The 22,480-nt window shown below is 41.2% G+C and overlaps 1 protein-coding gene across 10 annotated transcripts in view; it reads left to right on the top strand.

The window, feature by feature from the left end:
• Positions 1 to 22,480, top strand: part of GSAP (gamma-secretase activating protein) — a 178,692-nt gene that overhangs the window by 135,288 nt on the left and 20,924 nt on the right. For all 10 annotated transcript variants that reach the window (XR_014139384.1, XR_014139383.1, XM_081800647.1 and 7 more), the window contains 6 exons: positions 1,176 to 1,253; positions 5,154 to 5,246; positions 5,370 to 5,587; positions 8,035 to 8,104; positions 8,646 to 8,728; positions 12,194 to 12,247. Coding sequence is in view for 8 of the 10 variants with exons in the window: in XM_081800647.1 (XP_081656773.1) it covers positions 1,176 to 1,253; positions 5,154 to 5,246; positions 5,370 to 5,587; positions 8,035 to 8,104; positions 8,646 to 8,728; positions 12,194 to 12,247 (596 nt within the window). In the remaining 2 variants the exon portion in view is untranslated. The remainder of the gene's footprint in view (positions 1 to 1,175; positions 1,254 to 5,153; positions 5,247 to 5,369; positions 5,588 to 8,034; positions 8,105 to 8,645; positions 8,729 to 12,193; positions 12,248 to 22,480) is intronic.

The following is a 22,480-nucleotide window of genomic DNA, read 5'->3' on the forward strand; positions in this document are numbered from 1 at the left end:
TCCCTGTCGTTCAAGGGTCAACTGTATTGAGTTAGCTAATATTTTTATATTATTTTCCCGACCTATATTTTTTTCTAGGCCTGTAGGTAGACCAATCCTTATAGACATATTTGTCCAAAGTGTGTTTGTTTGCTTTTTTATTATTACAAGTTGGAAAACATCAATATATTTAACTTACAAGGTCACATAGAGTTTTAGTTAAAAGCATCCATCAGCTCAGATCTCAACAGGTCCTAGACCTAAAATACCTTTATTTCGATTCCCACATCTGCAGCCCAGGAAACTGATTTGTCGGCAGTCAGCCTACAGGGACAAGTGCCCAAGCTATTCTAGTTCTGTAGTTGGCCAGTGTGCCCTTTAATAGTTTTAGTCTGAACCGTGCTAAGGCACATTTATTTTGCTTGTTTAGTTCCTTAAAATTACTATTTATGTAGTACATACTGTGGGTAGAATTAATTTTTTTAATTAAAAAAAAAAAAAACCATGCCAGCCCACAGCAGAGTTTATTCTGCAGGAGTGCCTAACAGTATCTTCAGTAGTTAGAAATCTACATGAAAAAGGTTTAACAGCTCAATAATGAAGTAGACATGCTTTAATAGCATAAGTTAGATTTTTCTTTTATGGAAAGTTTTCATACATTTTTCTAATGATTAATATAATGGTTAAAACCATAAATAAAAGTTTAATGAAAGTTTTATTAAGGGTTACTAATTCTGATGAAGAGTTAGAAAAGTGGAGAGTGAAACCCAGTACATTGATTTAGCTGATAGTCTACTGCCCTTCTAAATGACTGAGAGAAGTCCCAGAAGCTCTTAACGACGACAAGAACATGAGGTAAACCATGAGGGCCAGTGAGCCACCTGGTCTCTTCCATCTCTTGGATCTTGTAGATTCCTTCAGATCCTTCTGTCTCTGCACAACCCATCTTATCAGGTCTAATATTATACAACAAGCCCAGAACAACGATTGGATCCTGATTGCACTGTAATCTACCTTCTGTGTGGGCTTTTAGAGAATGATAGAGAACCTTGAAATCTGGAAGTCAGAGACCCTTGCTAGGTCAGTCTCACAGCTCGTAAAGGTTAAGAGTGTTACATAGGGCAATAGCCTTGGGTGGAATTACGGCTCTTTGTTTCTTACCATTCTTTCCTGGGCTTCCTGTTCTCTCTCCACAGGGCACAGCAAGACCTTCACTGCTGCTCTTGGGAGTGTTGACTCACACGTGACTAAGGGCCTTACTTTTCTCAACCTTGGTGAGTGAGAGAGAGATGCATCTCTCTGCTCTGACCCTCCTTTCGAGTACATGTAATACTCAACCTTTTATATCTCATTTTCTTATCTGTGCACCCCATTTTCTCCAGCCTCTGTAGGACTTGGATTGTGATGACAACCACTGACCTTTTTGAAGCCTGAGAGGGGAAGGTTTTCTCTGGAAACCTTAGCACCCCTAACTTCTCTGTTGTTCAAGGGTCAACCATATTGTTAGTTAATATTTTCATAATATATTTTTTCCTGACCTATATCTTTTTCTAGGCCTACAGACCAATCCTAATGAACATATTTGTGTCCCCCATTCAGATCAGCCTTTTGGGGAGGGGATGCACCTCCCTTTTTAGAGAAGCTAGGCTGTGAGCTTTCCTATGTTTTTAGTAGTAATCCTAAAAAGCCATTTGTTAGTATAAAAATGATGACAGGGGTGCCTAGGTGGCTCAGTCGGTTAGGCATCTGCCTTCAGCTCAGGTCATGATCTTAGGGTCCTGGGATCGAGCCCCATGTCCTTCTTCCCTCCCCCACCATGCCCCCACTTGTTCTCTCTCTCTCTCTTTCAAATAAATAAATAAATAAATCTTTAAAAAAAAAATGATGCCAGTGAATGGGTTGGTCCCTAAAAGCCTATGAGAAATAATACATCATGTTGTCCCTTGATTCTAGAGAGGACAAAGTTCTTTGAGAAATTGCCCATTCCCTGTTGCTAATTGCTAAGAGCTTCCAAGTCGTATAAATGATTTAGGGATCAGCTTGAATGTGTTGATTTTCATTGAGTAAATATAGTAAGGGAACTTGAGTGTTAGGTTTGAACCTATTAATGGAGTCTATAATGAAGAAAATCAAGAAAGGGTTTATTGTACCAACCTACCAAAAGCTGCTTTTCCATATCAGTTGGGATGAGGGGCACAAACAGGTTAGCACAAGACTAAGTAACAGAACTATTACTTGCCCACCTATGGGACATGGCACAATATTCAAAAAAGAAAAACTTCAGGTTTAGAGCACGTGATTCTTTAATATGTTTTCCTATTCCTGTTCCCTAGTCTGTCTACTATCACGATAAAGGTTTAGGAAGGTGTGGTATGAGGGATCTGGGCGAAATGAGAACGAAAATGATAAAGTTCATAAAAAAGATTTTTCTTTTGAACAATACTATAGATGAGGTGAGATAGCGAATGCTGAGTGGGCCAGTATGTGGTAAATGTTAACATGAGCTTTGAACCTGTGGGAAATTGCCTTAGAGAGGCCTGATTCTACGGCTTCCTGTGGTAAGAGAGATAAATATAAGGTTTCCTGGGTCTGAGACTTGATTCTTATCAGAGAATGCTACATCAACATCCCATCTCCAGAGTGATGTGGGAAACTTTCCACTAAAAAAAAACTTAGCATTTTGTGAGGTCAAAGATAGCCTTCCTTTTTTTCCCCCTGAGAATGACTCTAGAAAAGGGCAGGCATGATTTAATCTATGGTCTTCAGACTGTGGAGTCGGCAGAAATCCTAGAGCTTTGTAAAATAGGCTCTTGCATAAGTTATGTTTCCTTCCTATATGCATTTTATCTTCTTGGCACAAAATTATACCCAAGATTAAAACTAGGTAATTTTTATGACAACAGTATTGCTTTTTGAGTGATGTCTTTTTTTCCTATTAATTGCATGCAATTGTCCTAAATTGTCACCCTGTTAAAAGGGACTTATATTGATTAAAATATTAAAAAAGAGAGTTTTGGAGAAGTTTTCCATAAACCCAAATACCTCTATATAAGAAAGATATGTTTGTTAATAATAACCTACTATTTTAAAAATGAATACTATATGCTAAGCATGTTGTTTCGGTTATCTTGATCCTTACAACAATCCTGCTTGGTGATGTTATCCTCATTATACAGATAATGAAACTGAGGCTCAGAAAGGTGTGTGCCCAGGCTCCTTTTGGTGTTTCTTATCAGAGGCACTGTGTTAGTTTCTTATTGCTGCTATAACAAATTATCACAGATTTAGGGCTTAAAACAACATAAACTTTGTCTTTTGGTTCTGGAGGTCAGAATTCTGAAATGAATTTTGAGCGGCTAAAGTCAAAGTGTGGGTAGAAATGGTTCCTTCCGGATATTCTGGGAAGGAATTCATCCTTGGCCTCCTCCAGCATCTCGATGCTAGCATTTCTTGGTTTATGACCACATCACTCCCATCTCTTTCATCCTTGCATGATCTTCTCCTCTGTAGTCCACTCTCCCTCGTCCTCCCTTCTGTAAACATATTTATGGTTACATTGGGTCCACTTGAATACTCCAGGATACTTTCCACATCCCAGGATCCTTGATCCCATCTGCAAAGTGCCTTTTATCACTTCAGGTAACATATTCACAGGCTCTGGGATTAGCACATGAACATCTTTGAGGGTCATCATTTGGCCTACCACAGGCACTGTTGACGTTTTTGATGAGACAGTACTTTTTGAGTGAGAGTGTCCTGCACATTGAGGGTTTTAATGACCTTCACCAAATGGCAGGAGGACTCCCCCTTCCACTCCAATGATTGCGACAACTCAAAACACCCTCATATATTTCCAAATGCCTCCTCTCCCAGGGATGTAGTTACCACCCTAGTTAACTGGTTAAATGCTAGGGCTAAGAATTAATTTAGGTCATTTGATGCCTAAACCCTTTCCACCATACCCTATTATATCATTATTTGTGTTTTTTTACTTAAGTGTTGCCGTAATAAGAATATTATTGCAGCCATTTGTGCTACTTGCTTTTTTTTTTTAAGATGTTATTTATTTATTCAACAGAGAGAGAGAGAGACATAGAGAGGGAAGGAACACAAGCAGGGGGGGTGGGAGAGAAGCAGGCTTCCCGCTGAGCAGGGAGCCCAACACAGGGCTCGATCCCAGGACCCTGAGATCATGACCCGAGCCGAAGGCAGACAATTAACTGACTGAGCCACCCAGGCACCCTGTGCAACTCACTTTAACATCACTTAATCCCCGGTGACCAAGAGGACACTTACTTAAGTCAACTGCTTTGAGTTTTACATCCTCTTTCCTTTCCTTTCCATTCCACTGAATGCCTTCTATGCAAATGATTAGCATGTATTTCTTTGCTTCTTAGGAAAAAAGAGTCCAGCTGGCGCACTTATAATCTAAATGTGTCATCTGTATGAAATTCACTGCTATTGTGTGAAAAATTATTGGCAAGGGCTACTTCCACCTTCCCATTCTCCAGAAATTTTTACACCTTAGCTCAATCTGTGTACAAGTGTTTTTGGTACAAAATTATCAAATGCAGGTACTGTGAAGGTGTGAATTCTCGGCAGCTCGCTATGCAAGGAAATATATTAGTATTTCGTCAAGTGTGAGATTACATAAAACAAGAGATTGTTTTGATGAATATCAATTTAAGGGTTCTCTAAACAAAATGACGATGACGATAGTGATGATGACGACGAGTGGGCAAACATAGGAAACAAAATTTTAGAGCTCCCCCCAACTGGCAGAAATGAGGAGGGAAATTCCCATTATAAGCTATTCCCAGACTATCAGATAAAGGAATAATTCATATTGCTTGGTATTTTTTTTTTTCTAATTTGCTTTCAGAGGTCATTTAAGTTCATATAAAGCCACAATTCACTTAGACTCAAAATTACACATATCAATTAAGATAACCATGGCTAAATGTATGAAGAAAACTAGCAACAGATAGAAATAAATGAGACCTGGCTAGTAAGATGAAATGTACTAACATCAGACAGTTTAGTATCACGTTGATCAAAACTTTTGTGTTTTAAGAAGTTCAAAGACAAATAGGGATACTGTGAAGTTCTGGGCTTTCTCTTTGTCTGTGCAGCTCTTGCCACATGCAGATAAATTATATCTTCCTCGTCTACAGATTATTATGTGGCTGTTTACTTACCTGGTCATTTCTTTCATCTACTCAACATCCAACATCCGGACCTGATCTGCCACAGTTTGTTTCTGACAGGTATTGCTGTGGTCTTTCCCTCCTGAACGTGGCCCATTTGGATTTGTCTTGGCACTGTTTGTATTTGGGTGAGGGTGAGTGGAGTTTCTTTTATTTGCTGATCTCCTTTTTTTTTTTGGCCAGGAAACAATGAAGTGGTCGATATGCTACCTCATAGCCCTTTACAGTCACTCTCAGGGTCCCTGGTACTGGATTGGTGTTCTGGAAAGCTCTCCAGGGTGGTCCTCAACCAGTCGTACTTACTACAGTTCCTATGGAACACGCAGCTCGACTATGAGAAGATGGGCGCGTTGCACTGTGTGCTCTCCTGGGGCCGAGACCCCCCGTTCCTGGAAGCCAAGGTGGTGATGTAGCTTCAGTTTAAAAACTGGCAAATAGACAACACCAGCTGTATACATTTGTGGTTGAAAGGAACAGATGCCATTTTTGTTTGGTAATAATTAATCGAAGTGTATGGTCTCCATCCTGATTTGAACATACTCTCTTCTTGTGCTTCTTTTTTATGGACCCCAACCAAACCTCAGACTGTGAGCATGTCTGTTCTTTTGACTACTCTCTTTTCCATACTGTGCATACACATTAGCCGTATCAGTAACATTCCAAGAAAGTGCTCAGTAAATAGTAGTTTCTCAAATACCTACTTTTGCTCCTGGTCTGTATTTGGTGTGTAGCATCAAAAGAACTAAAATCTGGTGGCATATATTTATTACATTTTAATGAAGATAGTTTATATTTATATTTATATTGCACAATTTAATTTATGAAGCACTTTCACATGTTTTGTCATTTAGTTTTACAGCTGTCCTGTGAAGTTGGAGAAACCCCCCTATTAGACTTGATTGGGACCAATGGGTGGTTGGGTAATTGAAGAAAAGATATCTTAAACATTTTATTTTAGCCTAAAACCAAAAAAAAAAAAAAGTACATTTATTCACCTATCTTTTGATGTAGATTAAGACTCTTTCTTTGTATATTAGCTGGTTGGAGTTCAAAATCATTTTTCTTTCTTTTTTTATTTTTTATTAACATATAATGTATTATTTGTTTCAGGGGTACAGGTCTGTGATTCATCAGTCTTACACAATTCACAGCGCTCACCATAGCACATACCCTCCCCAATGTCCATCACCCAGCCACTTCATCTCTCCCACCCCTCTTCTCTCCAGCAACCCTCAGTTTGTTTCCTGAGATTGAGAGTCTCTTATGGTTTGTCTCCCTCTCTGGTTTCATCTTGTTTCATTTTTCCCTCCCTTCCCCTATGATCCTCTGTCTTGTTTCTCAAATTCCTCATAGCAGTGAGATCATATGATAATTATCTTTCTCTGATTGGCTTATTTGGCTTAGCATGATACCCTCTAGTTCCATCCACGTTATTGCAAATGGCAAGATCTCATTTTTTTGGCTGCCTAATATTCCATTGTGTGTGTATCCCCACATCTTCTTTATCCATTCATCTGTTGATGGACATCTTGGCTCTTTCCATAGTTTGGCTATTGTGGACATTGCTGCTATAAACATTGGGGTGCATGTACCCCTTCGGATCACTACATTTGTATCTTTGGGGTAAATACCCAGTAGTGCAATTGCTGGGTCGTAGGGTAGCTCTATTTTCAACTTTTTGAGGAAACTCCATACTGTCAAAATCATTTTTCTTACATAAAACCACTAGTAATGTGCTGTCTCTGACTTCCTATTACTTTCTTCTTCTCCCTTTTTTTTCTTAATCTTACTTTCTTCTTTCTTTTAACCTAAGGAGAGCCATATTTTAAAGATCCTTTCAAAACCATCCGTATCTATTGGGCAATTTTTTCTAATCTTTTACAGTTGTCTCACATGTAGTTTTTTTTAGTGAGTGTTTTGGACATGACTTTGAGTCTTTCCGAAGCATTCAACTTTTATTGACCAAACAACACTCTTTTTGCTTCCATATTTCACTCGTCTGTGGTAATATTTTATTAAATTACCTAATTGTGAAGATAAATACAACCAGCATGAATAGGCTTATAAATAAAAACAACCACTTATTGGGACGCCTGGGTGGCTCAGTTGGTTAAGCCACCTGCCTTTGGCTCAGGTCATGATCCCAGGGTCCTGGGACAGAGCCCGGCATTCTCCCTCTGTCTGCCGCTCCCCCTGCTTGTGCGCTTTCTCTCTCTCTGACAAATAAATAAAATCTTTAAAAAAAAAAAACCCACTTATTTATTGGTAGGAGCAGAAATGTGAGAATGCTCTGTGGCTAGGTAAGCCTCATAGTGTCTAAGGCTGGGAACAAGAAGTTTCAGTCCTCCAGCAGGTGAGGATGGTTGTGGAGACTGAGTTGTTGTTACAACATACCCTTGGGAGGACCATACAGTGATGCTCACGAAGATTAAGCGGTGTGCCAACGTTCACACTGATGTCTGAGCTGGACTCAAACCCAGGTCTGCTGCCTTCGAGCTTTGGGGTGTGATTTGGTTTGGTTTTCTCCTGTATCCACCAGCTCTTCACACTGGTACTTTGCTATAACATGACCTACTCTAGCAAAAACAAACATGGGGTTGAAGAAGTCTTATTTGGATTTCGGACAAGGGCATTTATTAAAAAAAGATATGTAAAATGGACCTGATTTATAAGATGGCTTAAGCCACAGTCTTGCATTATGTGCCTTGAAGGGAAGTGAGTATATTCTTCGGCAGTTCCAAAATAGATACAGAATTTTAAAAGATTCACATACATTTTGTACTTCTTTGGTGGTGGGGACAGGGTGCAGATGTAAATACCAACAGATTTGTCTTCTTACTTTTTAAAGATTATTCAGTGGATTTCTGAGAATATCTCTGCCTGCCATTCATTTGACCTCATTCAGGAATTTATAATTGGTAGGTGTTGCTGATGGTGCATAGTAAGTTGAATCCTTGACCGTTTTGCTGGAGGGAAAGCAGCAAATTGATAATGCCTCAACCTGTCAAAATGTTGGTTAGAAGCATTTCTTTTTTTTTTTACTCTATTTCAGTCACAGCTAATTAAATTTCGTTCTCTTGTGGTCTTGTGAGAAGCTACGACGGTTCGGAGACTGATGAGATACATTCTCTAACCTTATTAGTGATTTTTTTTTTTTTCCCCAGTAAGATATAAAAAACTTTCTTAGTTCAGTTTCTGTGTAAAGCGGAATAATGTCATTTTGGGTTAGATAGAAGTGCCAAATAATTTTTTTTTTAAATGATTCTCACTGTAAAGAGCAGAACTTGAACGTTTCATAAAGGTAGAACCATAATGGTTAGCCTTTTGAAGATAAGGATAAGGCAATAAAAACTTTTGGGGGGTTTGCTTGTTTTGGTGAATTACAGTGTCTACTGCCTTATTCTTATTAAACCGTGTCTTTCTTTCTTTTTTTTTTTTTTCTTTCAAAAATCTACTCAGCTTCTTCATATTGGAGCATATACCCAGAGACAAGTAACATGGATAAACTTTTGCCATATTCCTCAGTGCTCACTTGGAATACAGTAAGTTAACACTTTGTATTATGTAACTAAAATTGATTCACAGTTGTGGGTCCGTTGTAGGACATCCCTGTCACAGTACCCGTGGCTGTGATTTCATTTGTTTATTTTGACTGATAAGGATCTGAGTTGGAGATTCCTGGCAGAAAAATAATCATGAATCCTTGCTGTTAGCCAGGTAGTGATATAAAATAGGAGAATTGAAGGAGAAGGTACAGGATATGTGTCACAAGCAGAATGAAACCTCTGTCATCTTCAAATGGTATTTTTTTTTTAGCAACTAGAGAGGATTAAAATATTCTTATAAACCTAAGGAATGGCCGGACCACTGCTGTTGTTGTAAGCTCTTCTATTTCCTAAGTAGATTGACCCCTTTTCCCAGCCTCATAAGGAAAGTCTGTAATAGCTGTAGAGCCTCAAGATCAGTAAAAGTTAGTAATCTTAAGCAAATTCACTCCATTCAACCTTTTCTTCCTCTTGGCCCTTGCTCCCAGTTTTTCAATTGGGAGGTGCTGAGCTAAAATTTTGTTTATTTTCTCTAGAACATGGTGCAGTAAACTGAGATTTGTTGGATCAGAAAGTGAAAACCCTGAAAAAGGTTTCAGGCTGCCCCAAAAAAGGTTTCTTCTTTCATACTTAGATGTTAGAACTACATGCTTAGTCTTGAGGCAGAGGTTTATATCAAGAAGGCATTTAGAAAAATAAATTGAATTTAGATAACACAGACATCGGAAAATAAGTACTGGGATAAATTGTGACACTTGCCCATTTTGTATTTAGACTATTTAAATAGAGGCAGGTATGTCTGATTAATTTCTAAATGTTCGGTATGCACAGCGGTAGTGTTTTCCTAAAGACCCTTTTGTCTTTTACCGTTAAGGGTTTTTAAATGTTCTTGCCTCACTGTAGAATAACAAGGGAAAGATGAGCTCATTTCGTCTCCAAGCACTGTTTGCTTTGAGAACTCTTGTGAATATACATGCAGCGTCTATGGTGATGTGGCAGGAAGTTTGCGGGTTAAACCACGGGTAGTCAGGAAATGCACCTCTATGTTTCCTTCCCTCACCACCCAGCCCTGTTATCCTCCAGTTCAGTGTCTGGGAGGAGGGGCCCGGGAACCCCTCTAGTTTCCAGAGTTGTGTTTAAAGATGGAGCACGTGTTAACTGGATGGCATGTGAGAGGCTCATCTGGAGAGGCAATTCCTCACTTTTGCATTTCTCATGACTGTGGGGCGGAGGAGCGATTGTAGACCTCCAGAGTGATGTCAGGAAGTCCTATGAGAGTTAATATAAAAAACCCACAGTTCTAACCACCATCTACTGAGCTTATTTTAGGGTTTACCACGTTGCTCTAAACTTCAGGGTGTTGGAGTAGGTTACCTTAAAGGTCTCTTCTAATCCTGAAATTCTGAGTCCCTGCTTCTCTTTAGCAATGATGTAAATCATTTGCCTTTTCTTTTCCTAATCTACAAATGCTCTTATTCCTACACCTTAATAAACACTTGCCAGAATAAAAAATATTAATATCATAAAAAATATTAATATCATACTTCTGTGTGGAGACAGATTATTTCTGTAAATAACTGAATTGGATTTTTTTTTAAGATACTAGAACATATAGTGTTCTTTCATATAAATAATCCTGAATTATGCTTTGCAAACAATTAGCCTTGTTATTCCTATTTTAAGACCTAGAGCTGTAATGAATTTTAATGCTTTTTTGAAGTGTCTTCTCTTACCGAGTAGTGATAAGTGAAACACAAAATATATTCTTAACACAGACTTTTTGTGGTCACAGTGGACAACTCGGTTGTTTGAATATTCTGGAAACTTATTTCTACATTGCTGTGGTGCCCCTTTCCACAGGAATGTTGTATATCAGTAAAAATCTAGTACATTTAAGTTCTAGACAAATACAAGATTTTATTTCTACAGTACACTTTCTAAATTATTTTCTCATGTATCATCTACCTTTTTTTTAGAAAATAAAAGATGAATTCACTAGCTGAGAGGCTAATCTACACGGTTAATATAGAAACACACTTCCAAAATGACTGAATGAAGGGCCATTTTGGAAGTTTATATTTTTATTGTAATTTTTGTTTTAATGCTCACAATGTTATAATTCGGATTTCCTGACATGGATTGTACATCTTTCGTATTTGCCATGGTGATACTGCTGCATCAGCTCTTTATGGGGATCTTTTATTTCTGGAATTATGGTAGAGGACGAGGTGAAGAAGAATTTTGACTAGGGTGCCTGAGTGGCTCAGATGGTTAAGCGTCTGCCTTCGGCTCAGGTCATGATCCCAGGGTCCTGGGATCGAGTCCCACATCGGGCTCCCTGCTCCTTGGGAGCCTGCTTCTCCCTCTGCCTCTCTCTCTCTCTCTCTGTCTCTCATGAATAAATAAATAAAATCTTTAAAAAAAAAAAAAAAAGAATTTTGACTAAAGTAAAAAAAGAACCCCATTAGTTTTGGTTCCTTCTAGGGAGGCAGGGGTCAACTATAATATAATACATTTAAGCAAAAGAGAAGAAGAGGGAGGAAGGAACAATAAACAAAGAAGGAACGTGTCCCCCTTATTATTACATTTGATAGTGCCCATGTAATTTGCCTTATTTGTTCTTAAAATGAAATGTGTAAAGAATACACTATTTGCTCCGTATTCCTAATAGTCTTCTCCTTTCCTTCAGAGATTGTCGTCTTTTTTTTTTTTTTTTAAGATTTTATTTACTTATTTGACAGAGAGAGACACAGCGAGAGAGGGAACACAAGCAGGGGGAGTGGGAGAGGGAGAAGCAGGCTTCCCGCCGAGCAGGGAGCCCGATGCGGGGCTCGATCCCAGGACCCTGGGATCATGCCCTGAGCCGAAGGCAGTCGCTTAACCAACTGAGCCACCCAGGCGCCCTTGGTTATTTTTCAGTGCAATAGGGAAACTGACTTCATGACCTAACGTAAGTGATTTCTGGGCAAATGGGTGAGCCACTAGCTGAACTGCCAATGATAGCTTTCTGTTCCTGCTCAGGTGGGTCACTTTTTCTTTTTTTTTAAGATTTTATTTATTTATTTGACAGGGAGAGATACAGCGAGAGAGGGAACACAAGCAGGGGGAGTGGGAGAGGGAGAAGCAGGCTTCCTGCGGAGCAGGGAGCCCAATGTGGGGCTCGATCCCAGGACTCTGAGATCATGACCTGAGCCGAAGGCAGACGCTTAACAACTGAGCCACCCAGGCGCCCCAAGACTGTCCTCTATTGTAATCATGACTTTAAAGAATATTTCCCTTCCCAAGGCAAGAGATGGGTTATGTTCACTGTTATTTATAAACCCTAAGGTTTATTTAAAGTAGAGGTTAGCAAACTGGGAGCTGCCCTCAGCTTCTGTCTGTGCAGAAAACACTTCCTGAAGGCTCAAGCTTGTGGTGGTTGATACGTTAAGCAGTTGTGTGTGTGTTTTTCCCCCACCCTAGGAAATTCCTGGAATAACCCTTGTGACGGAAGAGATCCCATTGCCTTTCATGAAGGTAAGTCCTTCCAGGGAGAAACAAAAGCACACCGTGCATGGCTTCCTTGCTGGCCTCCACACTCAGCTGGAGTTCCAACTCTGCTGCCCCAAGTATGATGGTGGTTCCCAAAGGGCTTGTAGAGAAAGGGGGAGATTGGAGCTAAGGGGTAGGGTAGGGTTAGTTCTCTAGAAAATCCTTCCTAAGGGGTTGAGTCATCACTGAGGATGATATTATGGCAATTCTCAGGAATACTCTTTGGAGAGGGACGTTTTCTCAAGATGGAGAATTATGGGGCTCAACCTAAACCACATAGAACTCGTCTTTTCCACTGCGCCTCAAACTAGTCCACACTGGAGGAGTTCTTATAGATTGTCCTTAGAGGACCTAGTAGCTGCTTCTTACTTCATTTGTGCCCCCTCCACATGCACACACGCACGCACGCACAAATACACACACACAGTCTTAACCTCATTAAGTAACCTGGGCTTGGACTACCTAATTTCCTTCTGGTTCTAAGAACAGCTTTTCTGTTTCTCAAAAGTGACCTCTGTTGGCTCCGTATGTGGTCTCTGTGAAGCTTCTTTCTGCACACCTCCTTCCTGCCGCTAAGCGGTAGCTATTGGTGTCTTGCTGTAATCTGTGGTTTCAGAAGAGTTTCTGAGCACAATAGGGAGAATGGGGGTGGGTGGGTGAGTAGAAAAGAATGTATATGTAGTTAAAAACTGGAGAGTATTTTAGCAGTTTCCCTGACGCTCCTTTGTTGTTTTTGGCGTCACCTCCCAGTAATTATAGCTTGGTGTGTAGTGGGAAATCTCAACTTTTGTCAGCAGGCAGCTCACTGTGCTGCCGCTCTCTTATTTACATTTGATGCTTTTGGATCCACGGAGGGCAGGCCAGGCCTGGGCAGCCAGGGGAAAGCCGAAAGCCGTGAGGTCACGGTGATGCCCTGGGAGTAGGAGAGGGCCTACTGGGGCAGGTTTCAGTCCTAAGAAGGGTCCTTCAAGGAGACTGACAGCTGGTGGTTCTGGGCCACAGCCTGAGACCACTGTGAAGCCCTCCAAGGGGAGGAAGAGGAGGGGAAAAGAAAGGTTTGATTAATAGCTGAAAACATTCTTATTAAGAGCCTCCATCCTTTCATTGTATTGTTTCTGCTTTTATCACTAGTCCTACCAAACCCATAATGTGTTTAATGGACACACAAGAAACCAGTGAAGAGAATTTTATTTAATTTATTTTAAAGATTTTATTTATTTATTTGCCAGAGAGAGAGAGAGCACAAGCAGGGGGAGCAGCAGGCAGATGGAGAGGGAGAAGCAGACTCCCGGCTGAGCAGGGGGAGCCCAATGCGGGGCTCGATCCCCCGGGACTCCAGGATCATGACCTGAGCCGAAGGCAGTCGCTTAACCGACTGAGCCACCCAGGAGCCCCAGTGAAGAGAATTTTAAAGAGAAAGTGGTGTTACCCATAATTTTACAGTTCTTAACATATCAACTGTCAATACCCACCCCCCATTTCCTCCTGGCCTTTGTCATAGTTGTAACAGCCATCCAGAGATATATAATAAAGATTGCCAGTTTTATCAGACAGTTTTCATGATGCTATCTATGTGAACTTCGTAATTATGACCTCTAATGGCTCCAGAGGATTCTGCTGGGTTGTTGTGTCCTAATGAATCATTTTTCTGTTTTGAGACATTTAGTTTGTCTCCAGCCCCCATTTAAAAAAAAAATTGCTATTAAAAATAATATTGCAGTGAATATTTTTATCTAGGCAGTTTTTCCTTTGATTTATTCCTCCAAGGTTAAATGTCTAGGACTATTGCTGGGCAAAAGGCTATGACAGTTTTGAAAGCTTTTGATTCTTATTGCCAAATTGGTATTCAAAAAAAAAAGTTGTGATTAAGTTACAAGGAATTTATGAGTTTATCAGTTTTGCTACAACCTTATCGCCATTGTGTATTTTCATTTTAAAAATTAAGTATAAAAGAGTGATGTGAAGGTTCTCTTAATTTTTTACCCATTAGCTTATTCTAAGAATATGATTTGACTTTGCTCAGGAACAAAGTGGCTTATTTTTGCACTCTTTTTCTTTTCTTTTTCTATTTGTGTGTGTGTAAAATGATGCGTTTTTATATTATTCATATTTTTTTCTCCCCTGATATTCACTCTGCCATCTCCTCACTTTTTTCTCCCCTCCCCTAATTATCTTTAGCATTTGGCCCTGCAGACAGATGTTTCCCATTAACCATTCCCAGACATGCTCGGGAGCTCCCTCACTTCTCCACGTGTGTCTACATGCTGGTAGGAAGTGTTAAACAGCACACGTTCCAACTGTAGATCTCTTCACCACCTTGTCCACGCAGATGCAGACGCGATCTGTCAGGGAAGGCGAAGGTGTGCTGCTGGGATGGGCCTTGGGCTCTGGAGGAGATGAGGAGATGGTACTAGATTTGGTTTGACCAGCTCCCCAGCCCCCACCCCAGTCACTCAGCATAGGAGACACAGGATACCTGGCTCTGATCTTTCCCGTTTGTTTCCCCATTGCTGTTTGCACAATACCCCTCACTAGAAGTCGCTGCCTTTGACCTACTTCTTCTACCCCAAGTCCCAGCTCAATTATATTGTGATGGAATTGCTTGCAGGAGCACATCCCACCCTCGGCTCCTCCCTCCCCAGCCCCAGTTATAAGACTGTTCTCGCCATGCTTATTCAGCTACGGGAGTTGGCTCTGAGTACCTATGACCTGAATCACGAGTTACCTTTCGAAATGAATGCATGCTTGCTGCCAGACTTTCCACGAGGCTCAAGGGACCCTATTTACTCTCACCACACTTGCCTCCATTCTCCTTGGTAGATGACTGCCCTGGTAAGGAGTCCGGAGAGGGAAGGGCGAAGTGAAGCTAGATAAGCACTTTCTTCCTGCTCTCTCTGCAAAGAATTCTCCTGTGGAGTACTTTACAAATGTTTAATATAGGAATATGTAATTTAACGTGGCATAAGCCAGTTAGGCGCCCCAACTTACATAGTGTTTTAAGAATACTCTTTTAACTGGGCAGAGCATGAGTATAATTAATTGCTTAGGGAAAGCCAAAAGACTTTTTTCCCTGACCCTCCTAATACAGAGAACTACCATCATTTAAATAAAAGTTTTGTTAGGGATCCAAAGCATCAATAAAACTACCATGTAATTGCTTACAATTTTTAAAAATGAGGATTGTTGCTTTGATAACAATGTAGTACCAGAAATGTCCATGGGCTATGTGAGAAATATTAATTGATTTTGCAGAGTTCAGTTTGTACAAATGTGATACTATAACGAGAAATAGACATTTGGTCTTCACCCGTGACTGCTGGCACGGGGCTCCTAAAATCCTGGTAATTTCCTAACTGATAAGAGCTACAGGGACGTCTTCTGTTATATTTAGTGCTTGTTCCCAGTTCCTGAAATAGCACAAAGGTGAAAAGAATGTCTTTTGTTATTCATAGCAAGCCCCTTTCCGCTACACCTGAGTTATGTTAAGGAGGTAATTTTTTGGAAAGCACCTAAGACTGGGGGGCTGGTTGCTTAAAGAATCAAAAGTGTGATTAGAAGGTTGAACTTTACTTTTTAAAGATTTTATTTATTTATTTGACAGAGAAAGACACAGCAAGAGAGGGAACACAAGCAGGGGGAGTGGGAGAGGGAGAAGCAGGCTTCCCGCCGAGCAGGGAGCCTGATGTGGGGCTCAATCCCAGGACCCCGGGATCACGACCTGAGCTGAAGGCAGATGCTTAATGACTGAGCCACCCAGGCGCCCCAGAAGGTGCCCCCTCCCCTCCTCTCACCTCGGGAGGTAAGAGAGGGTGGCCGGGAGATTGAGTTCAGTCACCAGTGGCCAGTGATTTAATCAATCCTGCCTAGGTAATGGAGCCTCCACAAAGAACTCTTAGTGAAGGAGTTTGGAGAGCTTCTGAGACAGATGAACACGTGAAGGTGTGGGAGGGTGGTTTGCCTCAAGAGCGCATGGAAACTCTGATCCCTTTCCCCCATGCCTGGTCCTAGCCATCTCTTCAATCTGGCTGTTCCTCAGTTGTATCCTTTTACCAATGTATAATAAGTAAACTGTTTTCTTTTTTTTTTTTTTAAAGATTTTATTTATTTATTTGACAGAGAGACACAGCGAGAGAGGGAACACAAGCAGGGGGAGTGAGAGAGGGAGAAGCAGGCTTCCCGCTGAGCAGGGAGCCCGACGCGGGGCTCGATCCCAGGACCCTGGGATCCTGACCTGAGCCGAAGGCAGACGCCCAACGACTGAGCCACCCAGGCGCCCCAGTAAACTGTTTTCTTGAGTTCTGTGAGCTACTCCAGTGAACTGTCAAACCCAAGGAGGGCGTCTTGGGAAACCCCAATTTACAGGCAGCTTGTGGGATCCAATGCTGTCTCCAGGTCGGTAGTGTCAGAAGTGAGTTAAACTGTAGGACACCCAGGTGGTGGTGGAGGATTGGGGGATGTGTGTGGGGGGAGGGGAGCTCCCACATTTGGGGGCCAGATGTGAAGTCTTCTGTGAGTAGATTATTGTAGAAGAAAAAGAAGAACATATTTTCCGGGACAGTGAGTTATGGCAAGTTCAGTTAATATTGTCAAACATTATTTTCTGATGGTACAAGGAAATATTACTTTTTTTTTTTTTAAGATTTTATTTATTTACTTGACAGAGAGAGACACAGCGAGAGCAGGAACACAAGCAGGGGTAGTGGGAGAGGGAGAAGCAGGCTTCCTGCCGAGCAGAGAGCCCGATGCGGGCTCGATCCCAGGACCCTGGGACCATGACCTGAGCTGAAGACAGACGCTTAACGAGTGAGCCACCCAGGCGCCCCAAGAAATATTACTTCTTAGAAACAGAGCACCAAGCTGGTATATTCATTCCTGTCATATCTGCAGAGATGGGGGTACCTTCAGTTTATACCTCAGATGATGAAATTGAGGAACAGACGCAGCCACTAGGCTGTGCTGCTCTTCTTCATAGGTTTGGTGGGAAATGCACTGTTTAATGCTTAAGGTTGAAAGGAGAGAAATATCTTCGCCTTGGCTTTCTCAGGGCATTTGTTGGTTATGAGATGGAACAGTTTAGAGCCATATTTAGTGATTACATTAAAAATACAGCCCATTAAAAATGGCTAAGAGAGGGGCACCTGGGTGGCTCAGTCGGTTAAGCGTCTGCCTTTGGCTCAGGTCATGATCCCAGGGTCCTGGGATCGAGCCCCGCATCTGGCTCCCTGCTCAGTGGGGAGTCTGCTTCTCCCTCTCCCTCTGGCCCTCCCCACTGCTTGTGCTCTCTCTCTCAAATAAATAAATAAAATCTTAAAAAAAAAAGGCTAAGAGAACTACCCAGCTGGGCAAAGAAGAGAGATTGTATTTTTCTAGATGCGGTGAAGAAAGAGGACATTAATTTATCAGTAGGAGAACTGGCACTTGCCACATGCGGTCCCCTTTGCAGGAAGCCTCAGGAGTTCCAGTCACTGGTCTGTATGGATCTGACGGTCTGCTCAGAGCATTTGGGCTTAGTATGGTGCTTTGCTAGTTCCATGGACACACAGGTGTTTCTATTTTATTCTGTCTGTGCTGGAGGTAGGAGAGCACTGTGTTTCTCTGGGCTGCAAATAGAAGTTGACACTGAGATGGAATCCACTGAACAGCCAAATTGGATTGATGCTTTAGTTCTGCTAGTTGAGCCCTGGTGTTGAGAGTAAAGGTTTTCTCTGACTTGGCCTCTTCTCTTCTAAGAAGATGAGGGTTAATCAGCAGATGTAGGACCAAAGCCACAGGGCTTTTTAGAAATGAAAGGCAGATGTTTTTTTTCCTGGCAGTAATTTGCAGATGAACCAGTACCACAGGGCTTTTTTTTTTTAATCTCCTAAAATCAACTAGCAATCCATAGATGGGGAACAATCCCTTAATGTAACCCTCTGGTCCTTTTGTTCAATTAATAATTTTGATGGTAATTATTTCGGTAATTATTTCATGTCCTCCTAAGAGACAAAATGAGATTCTTTTTTTTTTTTAAGTAATCTCCACACCCAACATGGGGCTCGAACTCACTACCCCAAGATCAAGAGTCATGTGCTCTGACTGAGCCGGCCAGGCGCCCTGATTTTTCAAGAAGAGACTTGGGATAATTTCCCTTCTTTCAAAATCAAACTTTAAAACTCCTCCTTGTGCAGGAAAACACTTCTGGGGGCTTCCTTGAGAATCTGATGGCTTCTCACACCAGCATCTCCCAGAAGTAGCTACATTCATGAGTATTTTCTTATAAAATATTTTTGTGTATTTTAAGGCTTTCTGCGCTCTTCTGAAGTAGCCTGCCATGTGCTTCTTGGGCTCTTGTGGCTTTTACTTTGTGTCGATGCCATTGTCCCTGATATGAACACTGTGTTCAGTTCACAATGAGTTCCGGAAGTACCAACTGACAGATACAGGAGTGTTTTTTCTGTGCTCCCAGGTGGACTGTTCGGATGTGATTGCGCAGCTTCCACTCCTTCCCCTCATTCTATGTTCAAGCATCTAAAATTTTATCTTGGAGCTGCTTTAAGTCTCTGGGTTAATGAGCAGGTTGTTGTTATCTTGACATCCGAGATCCATCCTAGATTGGCTCTAACCTCCTCTTTAACCGTGTCTCCTATTAATTAACAACACAATCACACGTTTTCAGACAGCTGGTTCTTCATCAGCCTGTAAGTCTGTAAGCACGAAGGTGAGGAAAACACGTGAGGGTGGGTGGGAGACGGAGATTACCTGGGCAGGCTCAAGCAGTGTTCTCTGCCCTGGCTGAGCACGAGGGTTGCCTGGGGAGCTTCTGAAACTCAGGAAGCTCGGGTCACACCCCACCGCAGTTCAAGATCTGGGGGATGCCAGCCAGGTGCATGCTAGAGGCAGATGTCTTCACCACAGAGAATGAAGTGCTGTTGTTGCTTTTTCTAATGCTCTGCCTCTGATCTAAACCCAGAATCCACATTCTCGTCTCTCAGTTTTTGCTCTCTCCCTAAGTGCCCCATCTGGAACATCCTCTCCTTGTCTTTCACTTACTCAAATCCATTTTCAAACTCTGGGTCTTATCTATTACCCAGGCTTCCAAATAGACCTCCTAATTTACAGTGATCTCTGAGATTTTTCATAACTTAAAAAATCCTATCACTTATTGATAGGGTGCATGGGTGACTCAGTCGGTTAAGCGTCTGCCTTCGGCTCAGGTCATGATCCCAGGGTCCTGGGATCAAGTCCCTAATCGGGCTCCTTGCTCAGCAGGGAGTCTGCTTCCCCCTCTCCCTCTACCTGTCGCTCCCCCTGCTTGTGTGCTCTCTCTCTGTGTCAAATAAATAAAATCTTAAAAAAAAAATCCTATCACTTACCTCATAGATACCATGTAGTGACATATGACACTAATTGTTTTCGTCTGCATTGTAACATCCAGCCCCGTGACCTTCTTGAAAGACCTACAGGTGTATAGTAACATATTTCCTGGACTCTTGGTGAACAGTGTTTCTAATTTAAATATAAGTGGGTTTTGTTTGTTTATTTTTTAAACTCTGATCCTTTTCCTTCTAACTCAGGGGTTTTGAACTATTGTAGGTTATGGATTCCTTTGAACATGTGGTGCAAGCTGCAGACCTCGTCCCTAGGAACATGCTCCCACAACTCACTCCATTCTGCATACAGTCAGTGGGTTCCTAAGCCCCTTTGTAGCCCATCCATGGACTTGTTTGAGCTGTTTATTCTCAGCTGAGAAAAGGGATTTTTTTTAATGGGGGCGGAAGGGGAAAGAAGGTCGCTTGGGAGAGATCTTTTCTTAGGAGCTACAGTGTGTGCGTGGGGTCTTCTGACAGGACAGTGACATTCAGCCCGAGGGGAAGAGGCCCTTTGATGGGTAGGAGGGCACCCGTGTTCCTCATGACCACATGACCACATGCGTGGTGACACAGTGTGGTTGGTCCCTGTGGGACCACGGGGTGGGGCTGCTGCGGCAAAGCAGGCAGAGCTAATATCCTGACCAACCACTAGATGTCACCACAACACCAGTTAGTTGTGGGGCTTTGTCGCTCGTGGGCCTGAACCCAGCAGCAGAAGAGCAAGAAAGCTGCAGTGACTTCCTGTTAGGCACTTACTACGGCCAAACGTTGGCAGAATTTGCTTTCATTATTATTTTTTTCAGTAGAAGGAAGACCAGAGGGTGGATAAAGATACATTAATTATAAATAAGTTGAAAGGGGAAGAAAAGGTAGTAAGTGAGGTGGGTCAGTCAGGAAGAGTGATGTGACACCAGGATTCCAGTTTCCCCTAGAAATGACCTTTTCTTGGAAATAGTTTTTCTTGTCTCTGTGAGAAGGGATGTTGGCTGGATGGGCCTTTCAGGCTTCTAAAACAGCACGTTAATATTATTATGTAATTTACCAATGTTCCAAAATTCATTTTGAACCAATAGTGACTGTCCTTTCAATAAGAATTCGGATAATGTGCTATTATTTAACATAAGGGCATTTTTCTTGATTGAGGCATATTTTATTTATTTATTTTTTTTTTTTTTTGCAATATAGCCAACTCTGTTACCACGCTAGGCATTAGCTCACTTTGTTTTATGGCTACACATTGAACTTTTGGCCCTAGTCAATTCTTTTACAAGCACATATATTTTGGCAAGAAAGTGTATCATAAATCTATCTTCATTGATTTAAGAAAACAATGTGTGTCAGTATATCCTTTGATATCAGCCCTAGAAACATTTTTCTAGATAATGTGTCCTTAGGCAAGAAAAACAAAAGCAAAAATAAACTACTGGGACTACATCAAAATAAGCTTTTGCACAGCAAAGGAAACCATCAACAAAATGAAAAAGCAACCTACTGAATGAGAGAAGATATTTGCAAATGATATATCCAACAAGAGGTTAGCATCCAAAATATATAAAAAACTTATACAACTCAACCCCCCAAAACCAAATAATCCAATTTAAAAATGGGTATAGGATCTGAATAGACATTTCTCCAAAGAAGACATACAGATGGCCAACAGGCACATGGAAAGATGCTCAAAATTACTCATCATCAAGAAATGCAAATCAAAACCACAATGAGATTTCATCTCACTCCTGTCAGGGTGGCTAGAATCAAAAAGACAAAAAATAACAAGTGTTGGTGAGGATGTGGAGAAAAAGGAACTTTCGTGCTCTGTTAGTGAAAACGCAAATTGGTGCAACCCCTGTAGAAAACAGTATGGAGTTTCCTCAAAAAATTAAAACTAGAATCACCATATGATCCAGTAATTCTACTACTGGGTATTTACTCAAAGAAAATGAAAATACTAATCTGAAAAGATAGACGCACCCCTATGTTTATTGTAGCATTTACAATAGCCAAGATATGGAAGCAACCCAAATGTCCATCCATTGATGAACGGATAAAGAAGTGGTATACGTATACAATGGAATATTGCGACAACATGGATAGACCTATAAGTATAATGCTAAGTGAAATAAGTCAGAGAAAGGCAAATACCACATGATTTCACTTGTATGTAAAATTTAAGAAACAAAACAAATAAGAGACATAAAACTGACTCTTAATTACAGAGAACAAACTAGTGGTTGCCAGAGGGGAACTGGGTGGGGGAGGATGGGTGAAATAGATAAAGGGGACTAAGAGGTGCAAACTTCCAGTTATAAAATAAATAAGTCTTAGAGACGAACCGTACTGCAGAGGGAATCTAGTCAATAAGATTGTCATAATGTTTGGTGACAGATGGTGACTACACTTACTGTGGGGAGCACTGAGTAATGTATAGAATTCTTGAATCAATGTATTGTACTCCTGAAACTAATATAGCATTGTATGTTAATTATACTTAAATATAAAATTTTTAAAATTAAAAAACAGGAGCACCCAGGTGGCTCAGTTTGTTAAGCGTCTGACTCTTGGTTTCAGCTCAGGCAATCTCAGGGTCATGGGATAAAGCCCTGCATCGGGCTTCGCGCTCAGTGGGGAGTCTGCTTGAGAGTCTCTCTCCCTCTTCCTCTGCTCCACCCACTCTCACGTGTTCTCTCTCTCTCTTAAATAAATAAATCTTAAAAAATTAAAAAACGTTTTGTATCGATACATCCCTCAGTATTAAAGACTGCGTTAGTATTGCATTGTATTTAAAAATGAATATAATGGATACAATATTGCTTCAATTATAGCAATATGTCAGAGACCTAGATAGGATGCCAAAAATTGTTTTGGAGTT

The sequence above is a fragment of the Leptonychotes weddellii genome, chromosome 12 (assembly GCF_054177405.1).
Source record: "Leptonychotes weddellii isolate Sample4059 chromosome 12, ASM5417740v2, whole genome shotgun sequence".
In the NCBI taxonomy this organism is placed as follows: domain Eukaryota; kingdom Metazoa; phylum Chordata; class Mammalia; order Carnivora; family Phocidae; genus Leptonychotes; species Leptonychotes weddellii.